This window comes from Ceratotherium simum, chromosome 8 (assembly GCF_057802395.1).
Source record: "Ceratotherium simum simum isolate JZ-2026a chromosome 8, ASM5780239v1, whole genome shotgun sequence".
Taxonomy (NCBI): domain Eukaryota; kingdom Metazoa; phylum Chordata; class Mammalia; order Perissodactyla; family Rhinocerotidae; genus Ceratotherium; species Ceratotherium simum.
The window spans coordinates 81,473,516-81,494,936 of NC_141907.1; the positions used below are offsets into that span (position 1 = coordinate 81,473,516).

Consider the following 21,421-nt stretch of genomic DNA (forward strand, 5'->3'; position numbering starts at 1 on the left):
CTCCACCCCTTGTGCCCACCTCTCACACTCTTACCCCTGGTAACCACCAAACAGTTCTATCTGTCCTTGTGTTAGTTTATCTTCCACATATGAGTGAAAGCATGCACTGTTTGTCTTTCTCTTTCTGGCTCATTTTGCTTATCGTAATACCCTCCAGGTCCATCCATGTTGTTGCAAATGGGACGATTTTGTCTTTTTTTATGGCTGAGTAATATTCCATGGTATGTATATACCACATCTTCTTCCAATCATCAGTCGAGGGACACTTGGGTTGCTTCCATGTCTTGGCTATAGTGAATAATGCTGCGATGAACATAGGGGTGCATAAGCCCTTTGGATTGTTGATTTCAGGTTCGTTGGGTAGACCCAGTAGTGGGATAGCTGGATCATAAGGTATTTCGATTTTTAATTTTTTGAGGAATCTCCATACTGTTTTCCATAGCGGCTGCACCAGTTTGCATTCCCACCAGCAGTGGATTAGGGTTCGCATTTCTCCACAGCCTCTCCAGCGTTTGTTGTTTTTTGTCTTGGTGATTACAGCCATTCTAACAGGGGTAAGATGATATCTTAGTGTGGTTTTGATTTGCATTTCCCTGATGATTAGTGATGTTGAGCATCTTTTCATGTGCCTATTGGCCATCTGTATATCTTCTTTGGAGAAGTGTCTGTTCATTTCCTCTGCCCATTTTTTGATCGGATTGTTTGTTTTTTTGTTGTTCAGTTGTGTGAGTTCTTTATATATTATGGAGATTAATCCCTTGTCAGATATATGGTTTGCAAATATTTTTTCCCAGCTGGTGGGTTCCCTATTCATTTTGATCCTGGTTTCATTGCCTTGTAGAAGCTCTTTAATCCGATGAAGTCCCACTTGTTTATTTTTTCTTTTGTATCCCTTGTCTGAGTAGACTTGGAATTTGAAAAGATCCCTTTATGGCTGATGGCAAATAGTGTACTACCTATATTTTCCTCCAGGAGTTTTATAGTTTCAGTTCTCACCTTCATGTCTTTGATCCATTTTGAGTTAATTTTTGTGTATGGCGAAAGAAAATGGTCTACTTTCATTCTTTTGCAAGTGGCTGTCCAGTTTCCCAGCAACATTTATTGAAGAGACTTTCCTTTCTCCACTGTATGTCCTTAGCTCCTTTGTCAAAGATTAGCTGCCTATAGATGTGTGAGGTTTTATTTCTGGATTTTCAATTCTGTTCCATTGATCTGTGTGTCTGTTTTTGTACCAGTACCAAACTGTTTTAATTACTATCACTTTGTACTATGTTTTGAAGTCAGGGATTGTAGTACCTTCAGCTTTGTTCTTCTTTCTCAGGATTGCTTTAGCTATTCAGAGTCTTTTGTTGCCCCATATGAATGTTAGTATTTTTTGTTCTATTTCTGTGAAGAATGTCCTTGGGATTCTGATTGGGATTGCATTGAATCTGTAGATTGCTTTAGGTAGTATGGACATTTTAACTATTCTTCCAATCCAAGTACATGGACTATTTCTCCATTTCTTTATGTTATCATTGATTTCTTTCGATAATGTCTTATAGTTTTCATTCCATAGGTCTTTCACTTCCTTGGTTAAATTTATTCTTAGATATTTTATTCTTTTTGTTGCAATTGTAAATGGGATTGTCTTCTTGAGTCCTCTTTCTGTTAGTTCGTTGTTGGTATATAGAAATGCAACTGATTTCTGTAGGTTGATTTTTGTACGCTGCAACTTGGCTGTAGTTGTTGATTATTTCTAATAGTTTTCCAATGGATTCTTTAGGGTTTTCTATATATAAGATCATGTCATCTGCAAACAGCAAGAATTTCACTTCTTCGTTGCCTATTTGGATTCCTTTTATTCCTTTTTCTTGCCTAATTGCTCTGGCCAGAACCTCCAGTACTGTGTTGAATAAGAGAGGCAAGAGTGGGCACACTTGTCTTGTTCCTGTTTTCAGAGGCATGGCTTTCAGTTTTTCCCCATTGAGTATGATGTTGGCTGTGGGTTTGTCATATATGGCCTTTATTATCTTAAGGTACTTTCCTTCTATACCCATGTTGTTGAGAGTTTTTATCATAAATGATGTTGGATCTTGTCAAAAGCCTTCTCTGCATCTATTGAGATGATCATATGGTTTTTATTCTTTGTTTTGTTAATGTGGTGTATCCCACTGATTGATTTGCGTATGTTGAACCATCCCTGTGTCCCTGGTATAAATCCCACTTGGTCATGATGTATAATCTTTTTAATGTATTGCTCTATTCGTTTTGCCAATATTTTGTTGAGGATTTTTGCATCTATGTTCATCAGGGATATTGGTCTGTAGTTTTCCTTCTTTGTATTGTCTTTGTCTGACTTTGGTATCAGGGTGATGTTGGCCTCGTAGAATGTGTTGGGAAGTGTTCCATCTTCCTCTATTTTTTGGAATAGTTTGAGAAGGATAGGTATTAAGTCTTCTTTGAATGTTTGGTAAAATTCTCTGGAGAAGCCATCTGGTCCTGGACTTTTATTTTTGGGGAGGATTTTGATTACTGTTTCAGTCTCTTTACTTGTGATTGGTCTATTCAGGTTCTCTATTTCTGCTTGATTCAGTTTTGGGAGGTTGTATAAGTCTAAGAATTTATCCATTTCTTCTAGATTGTCCAATTTGTTGGCATATAGTTTTTCGTAGTATTCTCTTATGATCTTTTGTATTTCTGTGGTATCTGTTGTAATTTCTCCTTTTTCATTTCTAATTTTATTTATTTGAGCCTTCTGTCTTTTTTTCTTGGTGAGTCTGGCTAAGGGTTTGTCAATTTTCTTTATCTTCTTGGTTTCATTGATCCTTTCTACTGTGTTTTTTTTTTATTTCAATTTCATTTATTTCTGCTCTGATTTTTATTATTTCCCTCCCTCTGCTGACTTTAGGCTTTGTTTGTTCTTCTTTTTCTAATTCTGTTAGGCGTAGTTTGAGGTTGCTTATTTCGGCTTTTTCTTGTTTGTTAACGTGGGCCTGTTTTGCTATGAGTTTCTCTCTCAGGACTGCTTTTGCTGCATCCCATATGAGTTGGTATGGTGTATTTTCATTTTCATTTGTCTCCAGATATGATTTGATTTCTCCTTTAATTTCATCAATGATCCATTGGTTGTTTAGTAGCATGTTGTTGAATCTCCACAGCTTTGTACCTTTCCCATTTTTTTTCGTGTAGTTGATTTCTAGCTTCATGGCATTATGTTCGGAAAAGGTGCTTGTTATGATTTCAATCTTCTTAAATTTATATAGACATGCCTCTTTCCCAACATATGGTCTATTCTTGAGAATGTTCCATGCGCGCTTGAGAAGAATGTGTAATCTGCTGTGTTTGGATGGAGTGCTCTATATATATTTATTAAGCCCATCTCATCAAGTTTTTCGTTTAAGTTGATTATTTCCTTATTGATTTTCTGTCTGGATGATCTGTCCATAGATGAGAGTGGGGTGTTAAGATCTCCTACTATTATTGTGTTGTTGTTAATATCTCCTTTTAGGTTTGTTAATAGTTGCTTTATGTACTTTGGTGCTCCTATGTTGGATGCATGTATATTTATAATTGATATGTCTTCTTGGTGGTGTGTCCCTTTTATCATTATATATTGCCTGTCTTTGTCTGTCATTATCTGTTTTATCTTGAATTCAGCTTTGTCTTATATAAGTATGGCAACACCTGCTTTCTTTTGTTTGCCATTAGCTTGGAGTATTGTCTTCCATCCTTTCACTCTGAGCCTGTGTTTATCTTTAGAGCTGAGATGTGTTTCCTGGAGGCAGCATATTATTGGGTCTTGTTTTTTAATCGATCCCACCACTCTGTGTCTTTTGATAGGAGAGTTCAGTCCATTTACATTTAGGGTAATTATTGATATTTGAGGGCTTGTTTTTATTTTATTGCTCTTTTTCCAGTTCTTTTGCATTTCTCTTGTTTCTTGTCCCGTGTGTTTCGGACTACCAATTCAGTTTGGTAGTTCTGTAGGGGGGTTCTCTTAGTTTTCTCTTTCTTTATCGTGTGTGATTCTGTTTGGATTATTTGGTTAATGGTTACCATGAGGTTTGTATAACAAATCTCATGGATGTGATTGTCCATTTTTTGATGGCCTCTTATTCCCTTAGACTACGTCAATTCAATCCCTCTCCTCTTCCCCTTCTAAGTTATTGTTGTCACATCTTATTCCTTCTTGTGTTGTGAGTTCATGTTTAACATGATGAGGTTATTTTTATTCTTGGTGCTTACTTGCCCTTGATCTTTGGTTTTATAATTAAGTGTTTGCTAATCTATTTTGATAGAGGACTGCAATTTTTCTGGTTCTGTTGACTTATTTTCCTCCATGTTCAAAACTTTGAATCTCCTTTCTTTTTTTTTCCTCAGGGATGAGGGCCTTCTTGAGCACTTGTTATAGTGGGGGTCTTGTGGCAATCAACTCTCTTACCTTTTGTTTATCTGGAATAGTTATTATTTCTCCATCATATCTGAAGGATATTTTCTCTGGATAGAGTATTCTTGGCTGTAAGTTTTTGTCCTTCAGAATTTTGAATATGTCATTCCACTCTCTTCTAGCCTGTAAAGTTTCTGTGGAGAAATCAGCCGAGAGCCTGATAGGAAATCTATTGTATGTTATTTTCTTTTTGTCTAGATGTCCTTAATATTTTTTCTTTGTCATTGACTTTTGCCAGCTTTACTACTATATGCCTTGGAGAGGGTCTTTTCGTGTTGATATATTTAGCATATCTATTTATTTCATTCACTGGTATTTCCACCTCCTTCCCCAGGTTTGGGAAGTTCTCAGATATTATTTCTTTGAACAAGTTCTCTGCTCCTTTTTCCCTCTCTTCTCCCTCTGGAATACCTATTATCCTTATGTTGGATTTCCTACTTGAGTCGGATATTTCTCAGAGAGTTTCTTCGTTTCTTTTTAGTCTTAGTTCTCTTTCTTCCTCCATCTGGAGCATTTCTGCATTGCTGTCCTCGATATTGCTAATTCTTTCCTCCATATTGTCAACCCTGATGCTTAAGGCTTCCAGATTTGTCCTTATCTCCTCTGTTGTGTTTTTCATCTCTAAGGTTTCTGATTGTTTTTTTTTTTCTATAGTTTCAATCTCTTTTGTGAAGAAACTCCTGATTTCATTGAATTATCTGTCTGTGCTTTCTTGTTTTCATTAAGCTTTTTTATGATGGCTATTTTGAATTCTCTGTCATTGAGGTTATACATTCCTGTGCTTTCTGGATTGACTTCTGGGTATTTGTCATTTTCTTTTTGGTCTGGAGATTTAATATATTTTTGCATAATGCCTGTCAGCGTTGGCTTACTGTTCCTCGTAGTGAAAATATATGGTCGTAGTTTACTCTTGCTGCCGCTGGGTGGGGGTCAAGGGCTGTGTCTTCTGGCCCATCTCAATCCGCGGGCACTCTTGTCGGCCCCTGGCTGATCTGAGGTGCGGCTGAGAGGAGGCTGCTGCCGGTGAAGCGTGGGAACAGCTAGAGCTCGAGTGCAGGTAGGCCAAAGCAGCTAGGGCTCGGGTGCAGATGGGTTGAAGCAGCTGCAGCTGAAGTGCCACTGGGCTGAAGAAGCAGGAGCTTGAGTGCTGCTGGTCAGAAGAATTGGAACTGGACTGTGCTGGCCTGAAGGAGGAGGAGCTGGAGCGCCACTGAGCCATAGAAGCTGGAGCTGGAGTGCGCTGGGCCAACGAAGCTGGAACTTGAGTGCGCTGGGCGGAAGAAGCTGGAACTGGAGCGCGCTGGGCTGAAGTTGCTGGCACCAAGTCAGCTTGAGCCTGAGCACAGGCCAAGCTGAAGCAGCTGGAGCTGGGGTTGGGTGGGGCGGCAGTGAAACCGAAGAAGATGGGGGCGGTGCTCAGTCGAGCTGATGCAGGTTGGGCTGGGGCACAGTCAAGCCAAAGGAGCTAGGGCCGTCGCGTGGTGGAGCTGGGGCTGCTGGGGCCGTGGCTTTGTCCAGCCAGAGCAGCTGGGACTGTGGCACAGAGGGGCCTGAGCTGCTGCTGCCTCTTGTGCGGCATCGCAGGCTCACCCCACTGCTGGTTGGGCCCAGGCACCTGTGGTTTGCTGCCTGTGGGGGTCTGGCGCAGTCACACTGCCCCTGCTGGTGGGGCCGGGGCGCCTGGGGGCCGCTTCCTCTGGGGTCGGGGCTGAGCTGAAGCATCACTGTGCTAAAGCACCAGTCAGGTGGCCCAGGTAGGGGCAGGGCGCTTATTTTCACCTCTGTGATCTCAAAGGTTTCTCGCCTAGCTGTTACTCTCTGTTCTCCTGAGGGGCTAGCTTGTTTAAAGTACCCTTGCAACAGGTCCGCTCCCTCCATAGGGGGATCCGCATGGGCTATGAGGGGTTTTGGAGAGTGCCGGTTTTCACGCAGCGAGCCACCCCTCCCCCGCCATAGAGCTGCGTGGTCTCAGTCTCTGGGTCGCTGTCCTTGGGGAAGGAGGGGAGCTCCTCTTACCTCCTTCCACTTACTCTGGGGATTCCAGCCCCTCCGTCCTCTGCCGTACAGCTGCTTGGGTGCCTCAGACGTCCCCTGTGTTGTATGAATAGGTTCTGTTGGAATATGAGTGTCCTTGTTGTTGTGTCTTAGAGGGGGAGAATTCAGTGGGGGAAGCTCACTCGGCCATGATGCTGACGTCCTGAAATTGTTACTAGAGATATGCAAGAGGAAATGCTAGGTGTACAATTTCTGTATCTTTATATTACACCTTTTTGGGGTAAACATTCAAAAAGTTTAATCTCTTACGTTTAGCAAAATGCTCAGATGTTACTTGGAAAGTATATGTAGATTAAAGGAACCATGAGAAATTAGAAAACTAAAGGGAATAAAGCCACCTAGAATTCATAAATTTTTTTAAATGGAGGGAACTGTGAGAAGGCATCCACCCCTTCCAGATTTTACAGATAAGGAAACTGAGGCCTGAGAGTTCAAGTGACTTTTCAACATCAGCAGCTAAATTGATGATAACTTAGACTAAAATCCATGTCTCTGGCTCGTTGTCTCTGTAGGTACTATATTTGAGGAAGTTATCACTTTCATAAATGCGTAAATACTTTATTAAAAACATTTATGCTTCAGTAATAATTTAGTTCTTAGAATTGCAGATATAGGAATATGTTCTAAGAATTTTACCAAAAGCTAATCCTAAAGTAACATTTTTTGTTTAATCTTTTATAAATCACAAAATAAACTTCACCTAATTGAAAGAAGGTGGAGCAGAACCAAATGATGAAGGAAAAGCTTTTGACATTTTTCCGAATTTGAAAACTTTATGTAAAAAAGCATGTGGGTGTATAAACATGCTTTACCATGTTTGATCCTTTATTCTTGTCATTTTCTGTATGTAGAGGAGTGTATGAAATACTGACTTCCCTTTTATTCATTGGGAAATAAAGGACTTTTTTGATTAGGACTCTTGGTAAAACTAAGGAAATCCAGATAAAAATCTGAGAGCTTTCTTATTCTCAATAAACCAGCTAGACAAACTCAGGTATACCCTTCAAGTTTTCAGATGAGTGTCTATTGCTTTGTACTATTTCCTCTGCACACAAGATGTATAGATAATAAAAATTAAAATTATACTGTCCTTTACTAATTATCTTGAATAAATTCTTTCTTGGAATGAAGAATGAGAGAAGAATTTATACACCTTACATATTTTTTATAAAGATTTTAAATTCAATTTTAACTTTTACTGATTGATATACCCTTTAAATTTTTCTAATTTACTGGTATAGCAAAGTTAGCTTTTCTATTTGGTAGCTCTCTAACTTAAATTTTTTCTCATACTGTGCTTTAAGTGAAATAAATTAGGGTTTAAAGCAGAAAAACCATAGAAATGTGTCAAATAAGCGGCAAAAAAGTTCCTCAGTGACCTGAAAAACCTTAAACTAAGCAGTGATAAGAAGATAAAGAACATAAACAGGTTCTTTCTTTTGGATAGCTTGTCATTTGAGTGAATACCAGGTGATTGTTTGTTTTTTTCCCTCTATCTCTCCACATAATGTAGTATGGGTCAATTAATAAGTATTTAAAATATGTTATTTGTATCACCTAATCTCTGTTGATCAGATCAATATTATTTAGTACTTTGTAATAAAGAAAAGAAAGAAATGGAGATATGCCAAATTATTTTTTTCAGCTTGGTATATATTTCAGGAAACCATAACTGAATGAAAATCATAGGCAATTTTTTAAAAAATAATTTGATGTTAAAATTGATTTACTGACAACCAAACCTCCAGGTGAAAATATTTAATGATTTCCAGGAGTAGGATCAATTGCATCATCTCACATGATAGTCTAGTTGCCTTTTTCCTCTTCACAGTTCTGAATTGCTATGACAATTTCATAATAGTCATTCCTAGAATTTTGTCTTGTTAAACCTTATTTCTTTTAGCCTTGATTTTTTTTCTCATTTTGTGATTTGGTTGATTATTTGTTGTAAAAATAATTAGAAAAGTTGTACATTAAAATTTGTTTTTTAGAATGGGGCTGATGCTTTTCTATGGTAGCTGAATTGATTTTGGGGAAGGAGAAGCCCTATGCTTGCCTACGCATGAAGCAGCTAAGGTTTCACCTCAATTTGATATGCGTTTATTTAAATACCTCTTATATGCTCAAAATACTTACATTGTCCTTTTAAGAATTTTCAATTTTTACAGTATTTGAGACCTTCTTAAATATAACTTTTCAGTGACACATCACAGTTCTCTTTTAAGTGTAATCGTGCTTAGTAACCTCTCATAAACATACGTCTACTATAAGTACCACTCATAAACATACCCCTACTGTAAGCTCCAGCTATTCCATTCCTAGATATTTATGCAAAGACTGGTACATCAACATTCAATGCAGCTGTATTCACAAGGGCCCCAAACTAGAAACAACCCAACTGTCTATCAATATAAGTGAATATGTTAAAAAAAAAAAAAGTGATGCATCCATACCATGTAATACTCTTGAGCAATAAAGAAGAATAAATCCCTTACATACCTACCACTATAGATGAATCTTAAAATCATTAGGTTGAGTTAAAGAAGTTAGACCTAAAAGAATATGCACCATATGAATCATATATATAAAATGCAAAGTAATCTGTACTGATAGAAAACAATGGCTTTCTGGGGCCAGAGGTGGAGGGAGAGATGGCCTGCAAAGGGACATGAGGAATCTTTTGATTGTGATGAAGTGTTTCGTATGTTGATTATGTTGGTGATTTCTAGGGTATACAGAACTGTCAAAACTCATCAGTTATACATTTTAAATCTATGTTGTTTATTTTACTTAAAATTTTCCTCAGTAGACCATGAATCTTTTTCTGACCCCTCCAGGTAAAACTAAGTTTTTTATTTGTGCCTCCTTTGTACTCTGAAAAATTAATTGTGTTTAAGGATTAAACTTGTTCCTTTATACTTTTCTCTTAACTGTGAATTAGTTATCTTTTTATTCCCAAAACATAGCTCAGTGTATGAAGCATCATAGGTACCACCCCCAAAAAGTTTGATAAGTAAAGGTAGGAGAATGAATGCTAATTTGGTCACAGGTGTTGACATATTTTTATTAAACTGATTATGCAATGCATGTCATTAATCAATACTTTAAGGAAATATTACTCCTATTAAATAGGGTGTAACTTAGATTATAGGTGAGCTAGAGAAAACACTTTTATTGTGTAAATCTACCTGTTGTTATGGATTCATATTTTATAGATCTTAGGTGAATATACTTATGTTTATCGTGAACATTTAATTTCTGTGAAGTTTCATGTAAACCTCCTTTCTCCTTTCTTCCTCTGTCTGTTCCTCCAGAAGAGCTATCTGTTCTATTCTCTGTACTTCCATAACACCCTGTAGAAAACTGTATTAAAGCTTTTATTCTGTTTACTACTCTGTCTTCATCATTGGAATAGAAACTCTGTGAAAGCAATGCCTTATATTCCTGTTTATATCCACTGTGCCTGACACAAAGGCTAAGTTAACATTTAATAAGCACCTGTTCTCTAATTGAATTGTCAGTCTTTCTAGTTCTATCAGCTTTTATTTCATAAATTGTGAAAGCCTGTTGATGGGTGCTTACGCATTTAGGATTGTTATGTCTTAACATCGTCTAATGTCCCCCTTTATCCCTGGTAATATTGCTTGTTCTGTCATCTACTATATGGATAATGTAGACATACAGATTTTCCTTTGATTAGTGTTTGCGTGATATATCTTTTACCATTCTTTTATTTTAATTTGAATGTCCTTATAGTTAAAGCGAGTTATTTGTAGATAGCATGTTTGTCTTGCTTTTGTGTGTAATCTGACCATCTCTTCCTTTTAAGTGAGAGGTTTAGACCATATGTATTTAATGTGACTTTTATGTGGTTGGCTTGAGATCAACAATCTTGCTAGTTCTTTTCTGATTGTCCAAACTATTCTTTGTTCCTCTGTTCATCTTGTTCTGCCTTCTTTTGGATAAATTGGGTAATTTTTATTTTTCCCATTTTCCTCCATTATTGGCTTATTAGCTATACCTCTTTTTAATTTTTTAGTGGGTTGCCCTGTGGTTTGCAATATATATCTTTAACTTATCACAGTTTACCTTCAAATATTATGTCACATCATGTATAGTTTAATAACCTTACAACTGTATACTTCCAATTCCTCCCTCCCATCCTTTGTGCTATTATTGCCATATATTTTGTTTTTACATATATTAGAAACCCCACAATATATTGTTGTTATTCTTACTTTAGACAGTCAATTTTCTTTAAAAATAGGAGGAAAACTGTTTTTTAAATTTACTTTCATTTTTATCGTTTTCAGGGTTCTTCATTTCTTTGGAGAGATTCAAATTTTTGTCTAGTATTACATACCTTCTGCCTGAAAAACTTTCAATATTTTTTGTGTAACAGATTTAGTGACAGTGAGTTCTCTCAGCTTTTATTTGGTTGAAAAATCCTTTACTTCACCTTAACTATTGAAAGATATTTTCACTGGGTATAGAATTCTGGGTTGACAATTTTTTTTCTTTCCAAACTTTGAAGATGTTTTTCCATTGTCTTCTAGCTTGCATTGTTTTGGACAAAAAGTCTGCTGTCTTTCTTACTTTTGCTATTCCAAATATAAAGGTATCCTCTTTTTCTTTAATTTTTCAGTAGCTTGGCTATTTGGTTGTATTTTTGTTTTGTTTGCTTTGCTTAGGATTCCCTAAACTTCCTAGATATTTTAGCATGATGTCTTTTATTATTTTCGGAAAATTCTCAGCCATTAACTCTTTAAATATTTTTTCTACCTGTTCTCTATCTCTTCTCCTTCTGGGATTTCACTTACACTTATGTTAGACTGTTTGCTGTTTTCTCTTAGCTCTTAGGTGCTCTGGGTTTTCCCCCAACTCTTTTTGTATCTTTTTGAGTCTTTTCTTGATTTTATTGAGTCTACTGTGTACTGTTCAGCCTCTTGAAATAATTTTTCATCTTTGACAGTGTTTTTCATTTCTAGCATCTCCATTTAACTCTTTATAGTTTCCATTTCTCTGCAAAATTGCACATCTGTTCATGGACGTTATTCATCTTTTTCAGTAGATCCTTTCATATATTAATCGTAGTTATTTTAAAGTCCCTGTCTGATAGTTCTAATATCTGGGTTACCTATGAGTCTTGTTCTGATGATTGATTTCTTTTTTAACAGTGGGTTTTTTCTTCCTTTTTAATGCATCTCTTAATTTTTTACTGAATGCTGGACATTGTAAAAAAATAGTAGAGATTGAGATTAATATCTCAAAATAGATTGAGCATATAATCCTTGGAAATAAGCACACTTCCTTTTATTTCAGGCAATTAGTAGGGGGTAGAAGTCCAGCCAGTCTAGTGAGAAGTTGAACTGGGTTCATGTTTTGCTGTTGCTAACTTTACTTCAGTGCTGTAGTCTTCAAATTCCTATGGTAGTGGGCTATTCCTGCCTTGTGCTTAGAGTAGGGATGCTGAAGGACTTATTTTAGTGTTCCTGCTTTCTCCTCAGCCTTTAGTCGTCCATGCATGCCTGTACCGCAAGGGATTCTCTCCGTACTCTTGCTCCTCTCCCAACAGTAGACTATAGTTGACAAGCACCATGCAGAGCATCCATCACTATTACTCTTAGTTTGTAGAGCAAAAACCCATTTCTAAATTTTGTTGCTAAATAGAAAAAATTCAAGGACAGTAGATTAAGTAATGAGGAAAGAAACTAATTTTCCACTGGTTGTGCCCATTTCATAGTTTGCTACATGTATATTGACTATTGATTAAATAATTAAAGTCTTATGTTAATTATACTGAGATATATTATTGTTAATGATCGGAAAACCATCATTTCTGTGAGATGTATAAAATCTGAATATATAGTAAAAGCTGGCTTGTAACGAAATGAAGCTTGACTATTTCACATTGTTTATGTGGAGGAGTATATTAGTTGCCTAGAGATGCTGTAACAAAGTACTACAAACTGGATAGCTTAAAACAACAGAAATTTATTTGTTTGTTTATTGATTATTTCTTTATTGATTGATTGATTGAGAGAAAGATCAGCCCTGAGCTAACATCCATGCCAGTCCTCCTCATTTTGCTGAGAAAGAGTGACCCTGGGCTAACATCCATGCCCATCTTCCTCCACTTTATATGGGACGCCGCCACAGCATGGCCTGACAAGCGGTGCATCGGTGCATGCCTGGGATCCAAACCCGGGCTGCCAGCAGTGGAGCGTGCGCACTTAACCGCTACGCCACGTGGCCAGACACAGAAATTTATTATTTTACATAATTACAACTGTATTATTCTACAGTTGTAGAAGCTGTAAATACAAAATTAAGATGTCGGCAGGGCCATGCTCCCTCTGGAACCTGTAGGCAAGGAGGCCTTTTTTTACCTCTTCCAGCTTCTGGTGGCCTCAGGAGTTCCTTGGCTTGTGGCAGCAAATTCCAGTCTCTACCTCTATCTTCACATGGCTGTCTTCTCCCTTTGTGTTTTTATATCTTTGCATAGCATTCTTCTTTCTGCATTGCTCTCTTCTTAGAAGGTTACCATTCATATTGGATTAAGGACCCACCCCACTAGGTATGACCTTATCTTAACTAATCAGATCTGCAATGGCCCTTTTTCTAGATGAAGTCACAATCTGAGGTACTAGGGGTTAGGAATTGAACATATATTTTGGGGGGACACAACTTGACCCATAAGAAGCAAGAATACATCTGTGTCTCAAAAGCATGCTTCTACATCAGTAACATTATCTCAAACAGATAAAGATATTAAACTACTGAATCTGAAAGACAGGCTAAGAATATATTCATGAGTAAATCTCTGTGTGATGAATTTGTCTTTTAACTTTTTCTGAGGAATTTTGATATTTGATTCCTTTCAATTCAGGTAAATTTAAAGATAGCAACTAACATTTTTTAAATCACATTTTAATGAAAATATTTACAAATTCATCCTGTTTGCTGCTTATTGGGAGCATTCTTCACACAGAATTCTGGTAAAATTAAGTAATTGAATCATTTCCTTAACTCAGCAATGGAATAGTGTGGGGATTTTCAGTAATTGTTTTTCATTTAGCTTTCTGAGGCATCTGAATTTCATAATGTGGCTGGCATAGACTGAGAATTAATGGGCTCTTTGAAGTTTAAAATCTAGGATTCTAGTCTCAGTTATAGTTTGGTATTGACTAAAACGACTCAGAGTATTATTTGTGTCCTTACATTTAAAAGGTGTTTAATTTATGTTGCCTATTGTTTTGAAATTGTTTCTCAGAATATATTATGCGTGTTAATTTTATCATAATGAAGTATTTGTTCTTAGAGGTTAAAAAGTGGCATAGCAGTGGAGTCTGAAGGAAAAACCATGAGGAACTTGATTAAAATAAGTTTTATTGTGGCACCTTTGTAATGCTATCACTTTTTGCAAACTAACACTACTAAGGACTTAAGTTATAGTTGTTTTGACTTCAAGCATCTATTCTCAATCACTTTTCTTTTCACTAAAAAAGAGCACATCAAAAATTATTATAATTTATAGACAGTATAATTTTTCAGAACTCAGCAGAAAAAAATGCAGAACTCAGCTTTCCAGCTTAGCTTGAAAAAAGAATTTCTGATTTATTTGCCATAAGTCTTTATAGTTTCTACTAATAGCTACTTGGGGAAAATAAAAATACCTGAACTATAATGATTGGAAAGCTAGTACAGCAAAATTTGAGAAGGTTTTTTTTCCATTAAAAAAAAAAACTACACACAGCATATATTAAGTTCTCCTTGTGTGCAAAACATGGACACAATAGAAATAGAAGTGGATAAGAGAGTGTCAGAGCTAAGAAGAAGAGCAGTCTTCTGCTCCTACTTCCCCCTTTTCCATATCAGGAAACTGACATCAACAGAGGTTAAGAAGCTTTCTTGTGGTCAAACTTATCAAAACCCAAAATTTAAAGACCTTATTGTAGTTATTTTATGTCATTACCTCAGTGATATTACAATTTTTCTATTATTAAAAACTTTTACCTTGGGGCCAGCCTGGTGGCCTAGTGGTTAAGTTTGGCTCACTCAGCTTCAATGGCCCAGGTTCGGTTCCCGGGTGTGGACCTACACCACTAGGCAGTGGCCATGCTGTGACGGCGACCCACATACAAAATCAAGGAAGAATGGCAACAGATCTTAGTTCAGGGCTAATCTTCCTCAAGCAAAAAGAGGAAGATTGGTGACAGATGTTAGCCGGGCCAAGTCTTCCTCTGCAAAAAAACAAAACTTTTACCTTACCTGATTGAAATTCTTAACATTTCAAAATTTATGTAACAAAGAAATTCTAATTCCCATTCTGACAACCAGGACTAATCCTAGGATTTCATCATTAAATGTTCTTTCCATTCAGCTCCTCAGAGACCTTAGCTTATGACATGTCTACAGTTTTTTTAACTTAAAGAGGAAAGTCTTACCTTCTGTGGAAAATAAATCTTCTCACTTTCTTTTCTTTACTCTTAATTAGCTATAACTGAACTTAAATTACAATAAGAGACACTGAAAGTGATTGGGAAAGGATGCATATAACCCTACGTCTGGAGAGGGTGAAAAAGTGAGGAAGATTGTATCTGATGTCATCTGTTTTCTCTGTGAAGTTGAAAGGCTGGTTTCTGTTATGAATGCAGAAGTTGGGAAAGGGAGGGACTTTAGAAAGTTGTGACTATTTGGATGGGTCATTGTGGGTAACGTGACAGGGATGTGTGAAAAGATTATGCAGCTCAGTTTAAGGGCTTGTCCATGCTCATAAGGCTTATAATTTTACAAAGTTCAAGTTGTGTAATTTGTTCATTCTTTGGTGTGCTTCTAAATACTATTTAAAGCACATTCTTTAGGAGTTTTAGAAATTTCTCACTCAGAATGGGTCTCAATGAATCGATTTGTGACTCTCCATGAGTTTTGATATGGATATGAAAATTATGTTATTGTACTATGCCTTAACCAATTATATGTGAAGTAGATTTTGTCTATCAGCTTCTCCCTGTTTAGTCTGCATTTCGGACAGCTGTTATATAACATAGATTGGTCTTAATATTTGTTAAGTTCATAGATACTCTAAAAAGATTTTTTTGGGAAAGGTACTAAAGAACTTTTCAAAAATGAATCTTCAAAAATAGGTTCTCAGTTGATAGTAAAACAGTGCTTAGTCTTACTAAGAAAGAGTAAGACAATAGTCTTGCTGAGGTGAATGGCAAAGGTATTTCAATGTAGGTTTTTTTAGTGCTTAATGAGGGAATTGGATTAGAATTCACATTTCCCAAGCATTCTTCAAAATGCCGATATTTAATCACCATAATTTCTTTAAGCAAAGTCTGAGTTAAAATATAAGAAAAAAGAAAAATGGTTTATGATTTATCTTCTTAATTCACTTATAATATTATCTCTAAAGTACATTTACAATAAAAGTCATTTGTATCTAGCTGCTCAGTGCCTTAGCCTTCATTTGGCCATCAGTACTCTTAAAAAGCCTCTAGTTTTATGCTCTATACTATCTTTGATTATGCCAAACACTCCAGCACTTACTGTAGTATATGTGTGCAGCCTGAGCCAGCATCATCAGTTAACACTTGCTGGGCGTTATATGCAAGATGCTTTTATAGAAAACAGAGAGTGAGGCAGTGCAAAAATCCATGACACTTTAGAATGTTAAAAGTGAATTCTTTTTATTAGCTAAAACTTCTTTGAAAATATGAAAGATAATTTATTCAAAAGTGTCTCCACACACGTACTTTTCTCATGTTTCTCATTATTAATTTTTAACAAAATTTAGGTGAAAGTTTCTTACTAGTCTGATCACCTCCTGCTCTTTATTTCTCTGACATAGTCATAATTTTCTGAGGTGCTGCATCATAATCATCACCTTAGTAACCATTCTTATGTCACAAAGGATTATTGCTTCTGGTGGGAAATAAGTAGTATGAGCAGATGGATGCATAAAGAACCAAGATCATGTTATTGTACAGATAATTAGATGGGGGGAGAAAAACTAATATCAAATATGTATGCAGGCATAATTTGTTAAAAACATTTTAAATTTGCTTTTGATACAGAGAATTTCTGAGAAGAAAAAAGTGATGTTTAAACACAAAAGTAGAATGTAGCATAAAAATTATAGACTTTTAAATTGTAAAAATAATAAATATTTTGAAAAACTAATTTTAGAAAAAATTAGCTATTGAAGATTATGAACTTCTTTTACATGATGAGCTTTTCTTCTGGGACCTCCTTTCATTTTATTTGTAGTCCAGTGAAGTAAAAGTGACTTTTATTTAGAATGAGAAGGGAAGGGGAACTGATAACTGAGTTCTTACTACATTCCAGACACTGACTGCATTAGGGCTTCCATTTATCTCATTTAATTCTTACCCTACTCTCAGGAGATAGAGGAATTATCCTCATTTTGTAACTGATGAAATGGAAATTCGTAGAGTTTAGGAAGCTAAGTGTCCAAGTTCACACAGCTGGGAAGTTGTAGGGCTGAGATTTTCTTAAGTCTGGTTCGTGTGCCAGAGCTTTTCCTCCAGTGCCATGCTGCCTCCCCAGTTTTTCTTTTTAGTCTTTTCAAAGATTTGAGCCTTCTAACTTCTCTTTTTGGAAAGCTGATGATGATAGAAATGATAAAAACATTTCCTTTGATGATGTTATTATAAGGCTTTTCTATAAGCATGAATATTAAAAAGTTCCAGGATTGTGCCTGTCCACTTTCTGGTAGCTACTTGGCTCTCTTTCCATTTTTTTCTTTCAAATTCTAATATCTGTCTATCCATTTATCTCTCTCTTTCTCTCCCTCCCTCCTTAACTGGAACTGTTGTGGTACTTTTTTTTTTCCCATGTACGTGCTGTATATTCTTGACTAAATTAACTGCCATATTGAATGTACAGAAAAGTGGGCTGTCAAGACCTGTCCTGTATATCCTGGAATAGGTTCAGCCTCACCCATCAGATTGCCTAAACTTAAAAATAGAATAATACCCGAGTGGTAGTGAAGAGATGAAGCAACAGGAATTGTCTCACCCTACTGGAGGGAGTGTACACTGGCTTTGGAAACCTGTGTGTCATTATCTAGAAAGTGGAAGATATACAGACTCTATGAACCAACGATATTGTCCACGCATTATAAATAGCAGTCCAAACCTAGGAACAACCCAAGTAATAGCAAAAGAATAGACAAATAATTGTGATGTGTTTATGCAATGAATATTACACAGCAAGGAAGCATGTAACAGAGTAGGTGAATTTCACAGACATAATGTTGATTGTCAGAAGGTAGGCACAAAAGGATAAATACAACATGATTCCATTTAAATAAAGGTCAAAAAACAAGCAAAGCTAAACCATATTGTATTGGTTAAAACATAAAGAAAAGCAAACAGATGATTTTCATTCACATTCTCATATTCTCTCTCACACACATACAACTTATATAGCAGCAATGATTATAAAGATATGGCTTTAGTTTCAGTTCTTTAATTAGGAAAATGAAAATCTTTCATTTACTAACTTCATAGCTATCATTCCTTTGTGAGCCATTCCTTTTATTGATCCTTCTGTTACGCTTCTACAGCTACACTGTCCAGTATGGCAGCCACCAGCCAGATTGGCTATTGAGCAGTTCAAATGTGGCTTGTCTGAATTGACGTAATTGTAAGTGTAAAATACACTCCAGTTTCAAGGATTTATTAGAAAGAAGAGAATGTAAAATTTTTCATTAATAATTTGTGTATTGATTGCATGTTGGGATGATCATATTTTAGATACATTGGATTGAATAAAATATATTACTAAAATTAATTTTTCACGTGTTTCTTTTTACATTTTTAATGTGGCTTCTAGTAAATTTAAATTGCATCTGTGGCCCTCTTATTTCTATTGGAAAGCAGTGTTCTGGAGTCTATATATTATAAGGAAGTCAGATTTAGAAAGACATATTCTTTCTTTCATCTCTTTCCATTCCTATGTTTTAAGAGTTAGAAAGTATTCTGAAGCTATTCATATGTTTCAACAGTTAAATGACATCTGTTCTACGTAAGGTAGATGTACACATAACAGAAGATATGTTTGACCATCTTTTGACCACTGGTTGTAATGTTGGAGTATATCGGTGTGCTCTAGAATGGAGAGAATAAGGAAAAATGAAATACAAACTACCAAGAAATGAAAAAGAGAACATGCTTATGGACTACAGAAAATGCCATTAAAAAGACTCTAATACTAAGGCCGGCCCCATGGCTTAGCGGTTAAGTGCGCGCGCTCCGCTGCTGGCGGCCCGGGTTCGGATCCCGGGCGCGCACCAACGTGCCTCTTCTCCGGCCATGCTGAGGCCGTGTCCCACGTACAGCAACTAGAAGGATGTGCAGCTATGGCGTACAACTATCTACTGGAGCTTTGGGGGGAAGATAAATAAATAAATAAAATCTAAAAACAAAAAAAAAAAAGAAAGACTCTAATACTAATATTTAGGAATTACATAGTATGATCCAGAATTATGCTGTGCCACAGACAGTTTTCTTTGATAATAGCTGACTTTGAAAACCACTGATAGGAAGATATAGTTAATGGTTTCCAAGCTGACAAAAAAAATATTCCAATGGAATATCACTTGTTCCTATTGTTTTCTCTTACACAGAATTGTCATTTGCGACAGAGGAGGCGAAAATTACATGTCATGGTCATAAACTCCTAGGACACAGAGAAGTTTAAGCTCCTCTATGATGTCATTGAGAATAATCTTTTTTCTCTTAAAAAGTTATTGTCTCTTTTTCCCATCCCATCCCCATTTCCATGTTTATTTGTTTTGTTTTTCTAAAAAGACATTTAACGCCCTGCTTAGATTTATTTCTACTTACTCACTAAATAAGGAATAACACTGTTATGTTTTGTATTTGAAATTGTAAGGTACATTTCTTTTTTCTTTTATTTTTAATTTAACTCTTTGTTTTACAGATGAGGGCAGAAGTGCAGTTGACCAAGCAGGTGGTGCACAGATTGTAATTGATCATTTAAGGTCACTGTGCAGTATAACAGATCCCGCCAATGAGAAGCTCTTGACTGTCTTTTGTGGCATGCTGATGAACTATAGCAATGAGAATGGTAAACAAAACTGAAAACTTGCTTTATCTCTGGGGGAAAAATTAAAAATCATCATTACTATAGTACAAACCAAAAATATTTAGAAAAATTATGAACAAAGAATTCATAAGTGGCATTATAAAACTAATAATTAGCCAACATTAAATTATAATGTTTCAAAAATACAAAATGGTCTAATTTACTAAATGGGACTAGTTTTTGAAGGGTTGCTCATGTTAATACCAAAAAGAAAAAAACAACATAATGGTATGGTTTAAGATTTCTTGCTTTGAACATTTTAAAAATAAACAGTATTAAAATAGCTTATTTTATTATTTTATTATTTATATTAATACCAGCAGTAGCTGTAAAATATAAACACTGTCTACATAAGTAAAATTATTTTATCTAGGTACTAGATTACTTGTAAGAATAAAAAAAATCTTTTAATAAAATCTGGCCTTAGAAAAATAAAGTTCAAAGCAATGGCAGATATCTGATTTTAGAATTTTGATAAATACTTGTAAACGGAAGTTTCTTTTCTCTGTGAAACGTTCTTAGAACCTAGCACCAAATGACACGTCAGCGATTTTCAGCTAGCATATGGTTGTTAATTAAATGAACCTAAAAGCAGTGATATGAAGGCTTCACTATACTTTTAAATGTCACAAAAATTTCATTTATTTGTCATCTTATATGAATTACTGCATGGATCAAACACTCAAATTCTGGTAGGTTCCTAGAACATAACACAAATAAGGTCTTTCTGTGGTTTGTTTCATAACGGCATTTTAAGTTGTAGTCTTTGACAGAGACATTTTATTTGCATATTGAACATGTAGTATTATTCTTTACTTTCATGTTCTTGTGTTCTGGAAACACATGGCCCTTTAGGCATATTTTTCGTTTTTTCACTTTTGGTAGTCATGGGTCCAAAGAACTATTCTCAATAATTAAATGAAGAAAAGATAAACGTTGATGACAGGTGGCTACTGGCATTTGGCCTTGGTGTTTGTGACAACAGCAAATGGTGGGGACTGGCAAATTGAAGAGCCCTTGTCCCATTGAAAGGGGAGAGCCACTACAATCATGCACCACGTAACAACGTTTCAGCCAATGACAGACCACATATATGATGGTGGTCCCGTAAGATTAGTACCGTATAGCCTAGCTGTGTAGTAGGCTATACCATATAGGTTTGTGTAAATACACTCGATGATGTTTGCACAATTACAAAATTGCCTAACAACACATTTCTCAGAGCATGTCCCCATCGTTAAGTGACTCATGACTTTACTCTCCTCTAGCAAGTTGTTTCTGTATGGCAATTTGGCCAAATACTGCCAGATCTTTTCATTTGGGGGTGGGGGGAAGCTGAAAATCTAGCTTTTCATGTGACATCTGATTTTTAAATGTTGGGTTACATTTGCATTTTTAGCACTGTACAAGCTAAATAGAATGTGTCCTCAGGCCCCATCCTATCCAAGGGATACCAGATTTAAACCTCTGAATTAAAATTATCCATAATAATAATAAATAAAAGGTTTTTATTCATCAAATGGCTTGCCTGTTAAACTCGAGCTAGTAATAAATGGTAGTCTTTATAATGGTAGTCTTTATAGGGTCAATTACCTCTATTTTTCTTGCCCTCTGGTGGAATCGTTTTTGAAGAGAAAATGTCCTAAATATGAACAGGAGAAACAGAAACGGCAGAGTCTGAGTAATCTACAAAATGAACAGCTAGTTTTGGGCCATAATACACATTATCTATCTGAATTGCATTAAGAAATCATTGGCCAGTTGTTCATGTTGCTTCCTTTCTCTTCAACTTCATTTAGG

The 21,421-nt window shown here is 36.0% G+C and overlaps 1 protein-coding gene across 5 annotated transcripts in view; it reads left to right on the plus strand.

Annotated features, from left to right (window-relative positions):
• The window catches only part of RAP1GDS1 (Rap1 GTPase-GDP dissociation stimulator 1), a 164,459-nt gene that overhangs the window by 84,630 nt on the left and 58,408 nt on the right, over nucleotides 1-21,421 (plus strand). For 4 of the 5 annotated variants that reach the window (XM_087434622.1, XM_087434623.1, XM_087434621.1 and 1 more), the window contains one exon: nucleotides 19,457-19,603. The exons of the other annotated variant lie outside the window; for it this stretch is intronic. In XM_087434622.1, the coding sequence (XP_087290748.1) occupies nucleotides 19,457-19,603 (147 nt within the window). The remainder of the gene's footprint in view (nucleotides 1-19,456; nucleotides 19,604-21,421) is intronic. 5 annotated transcript variants of the gene reach the window in all.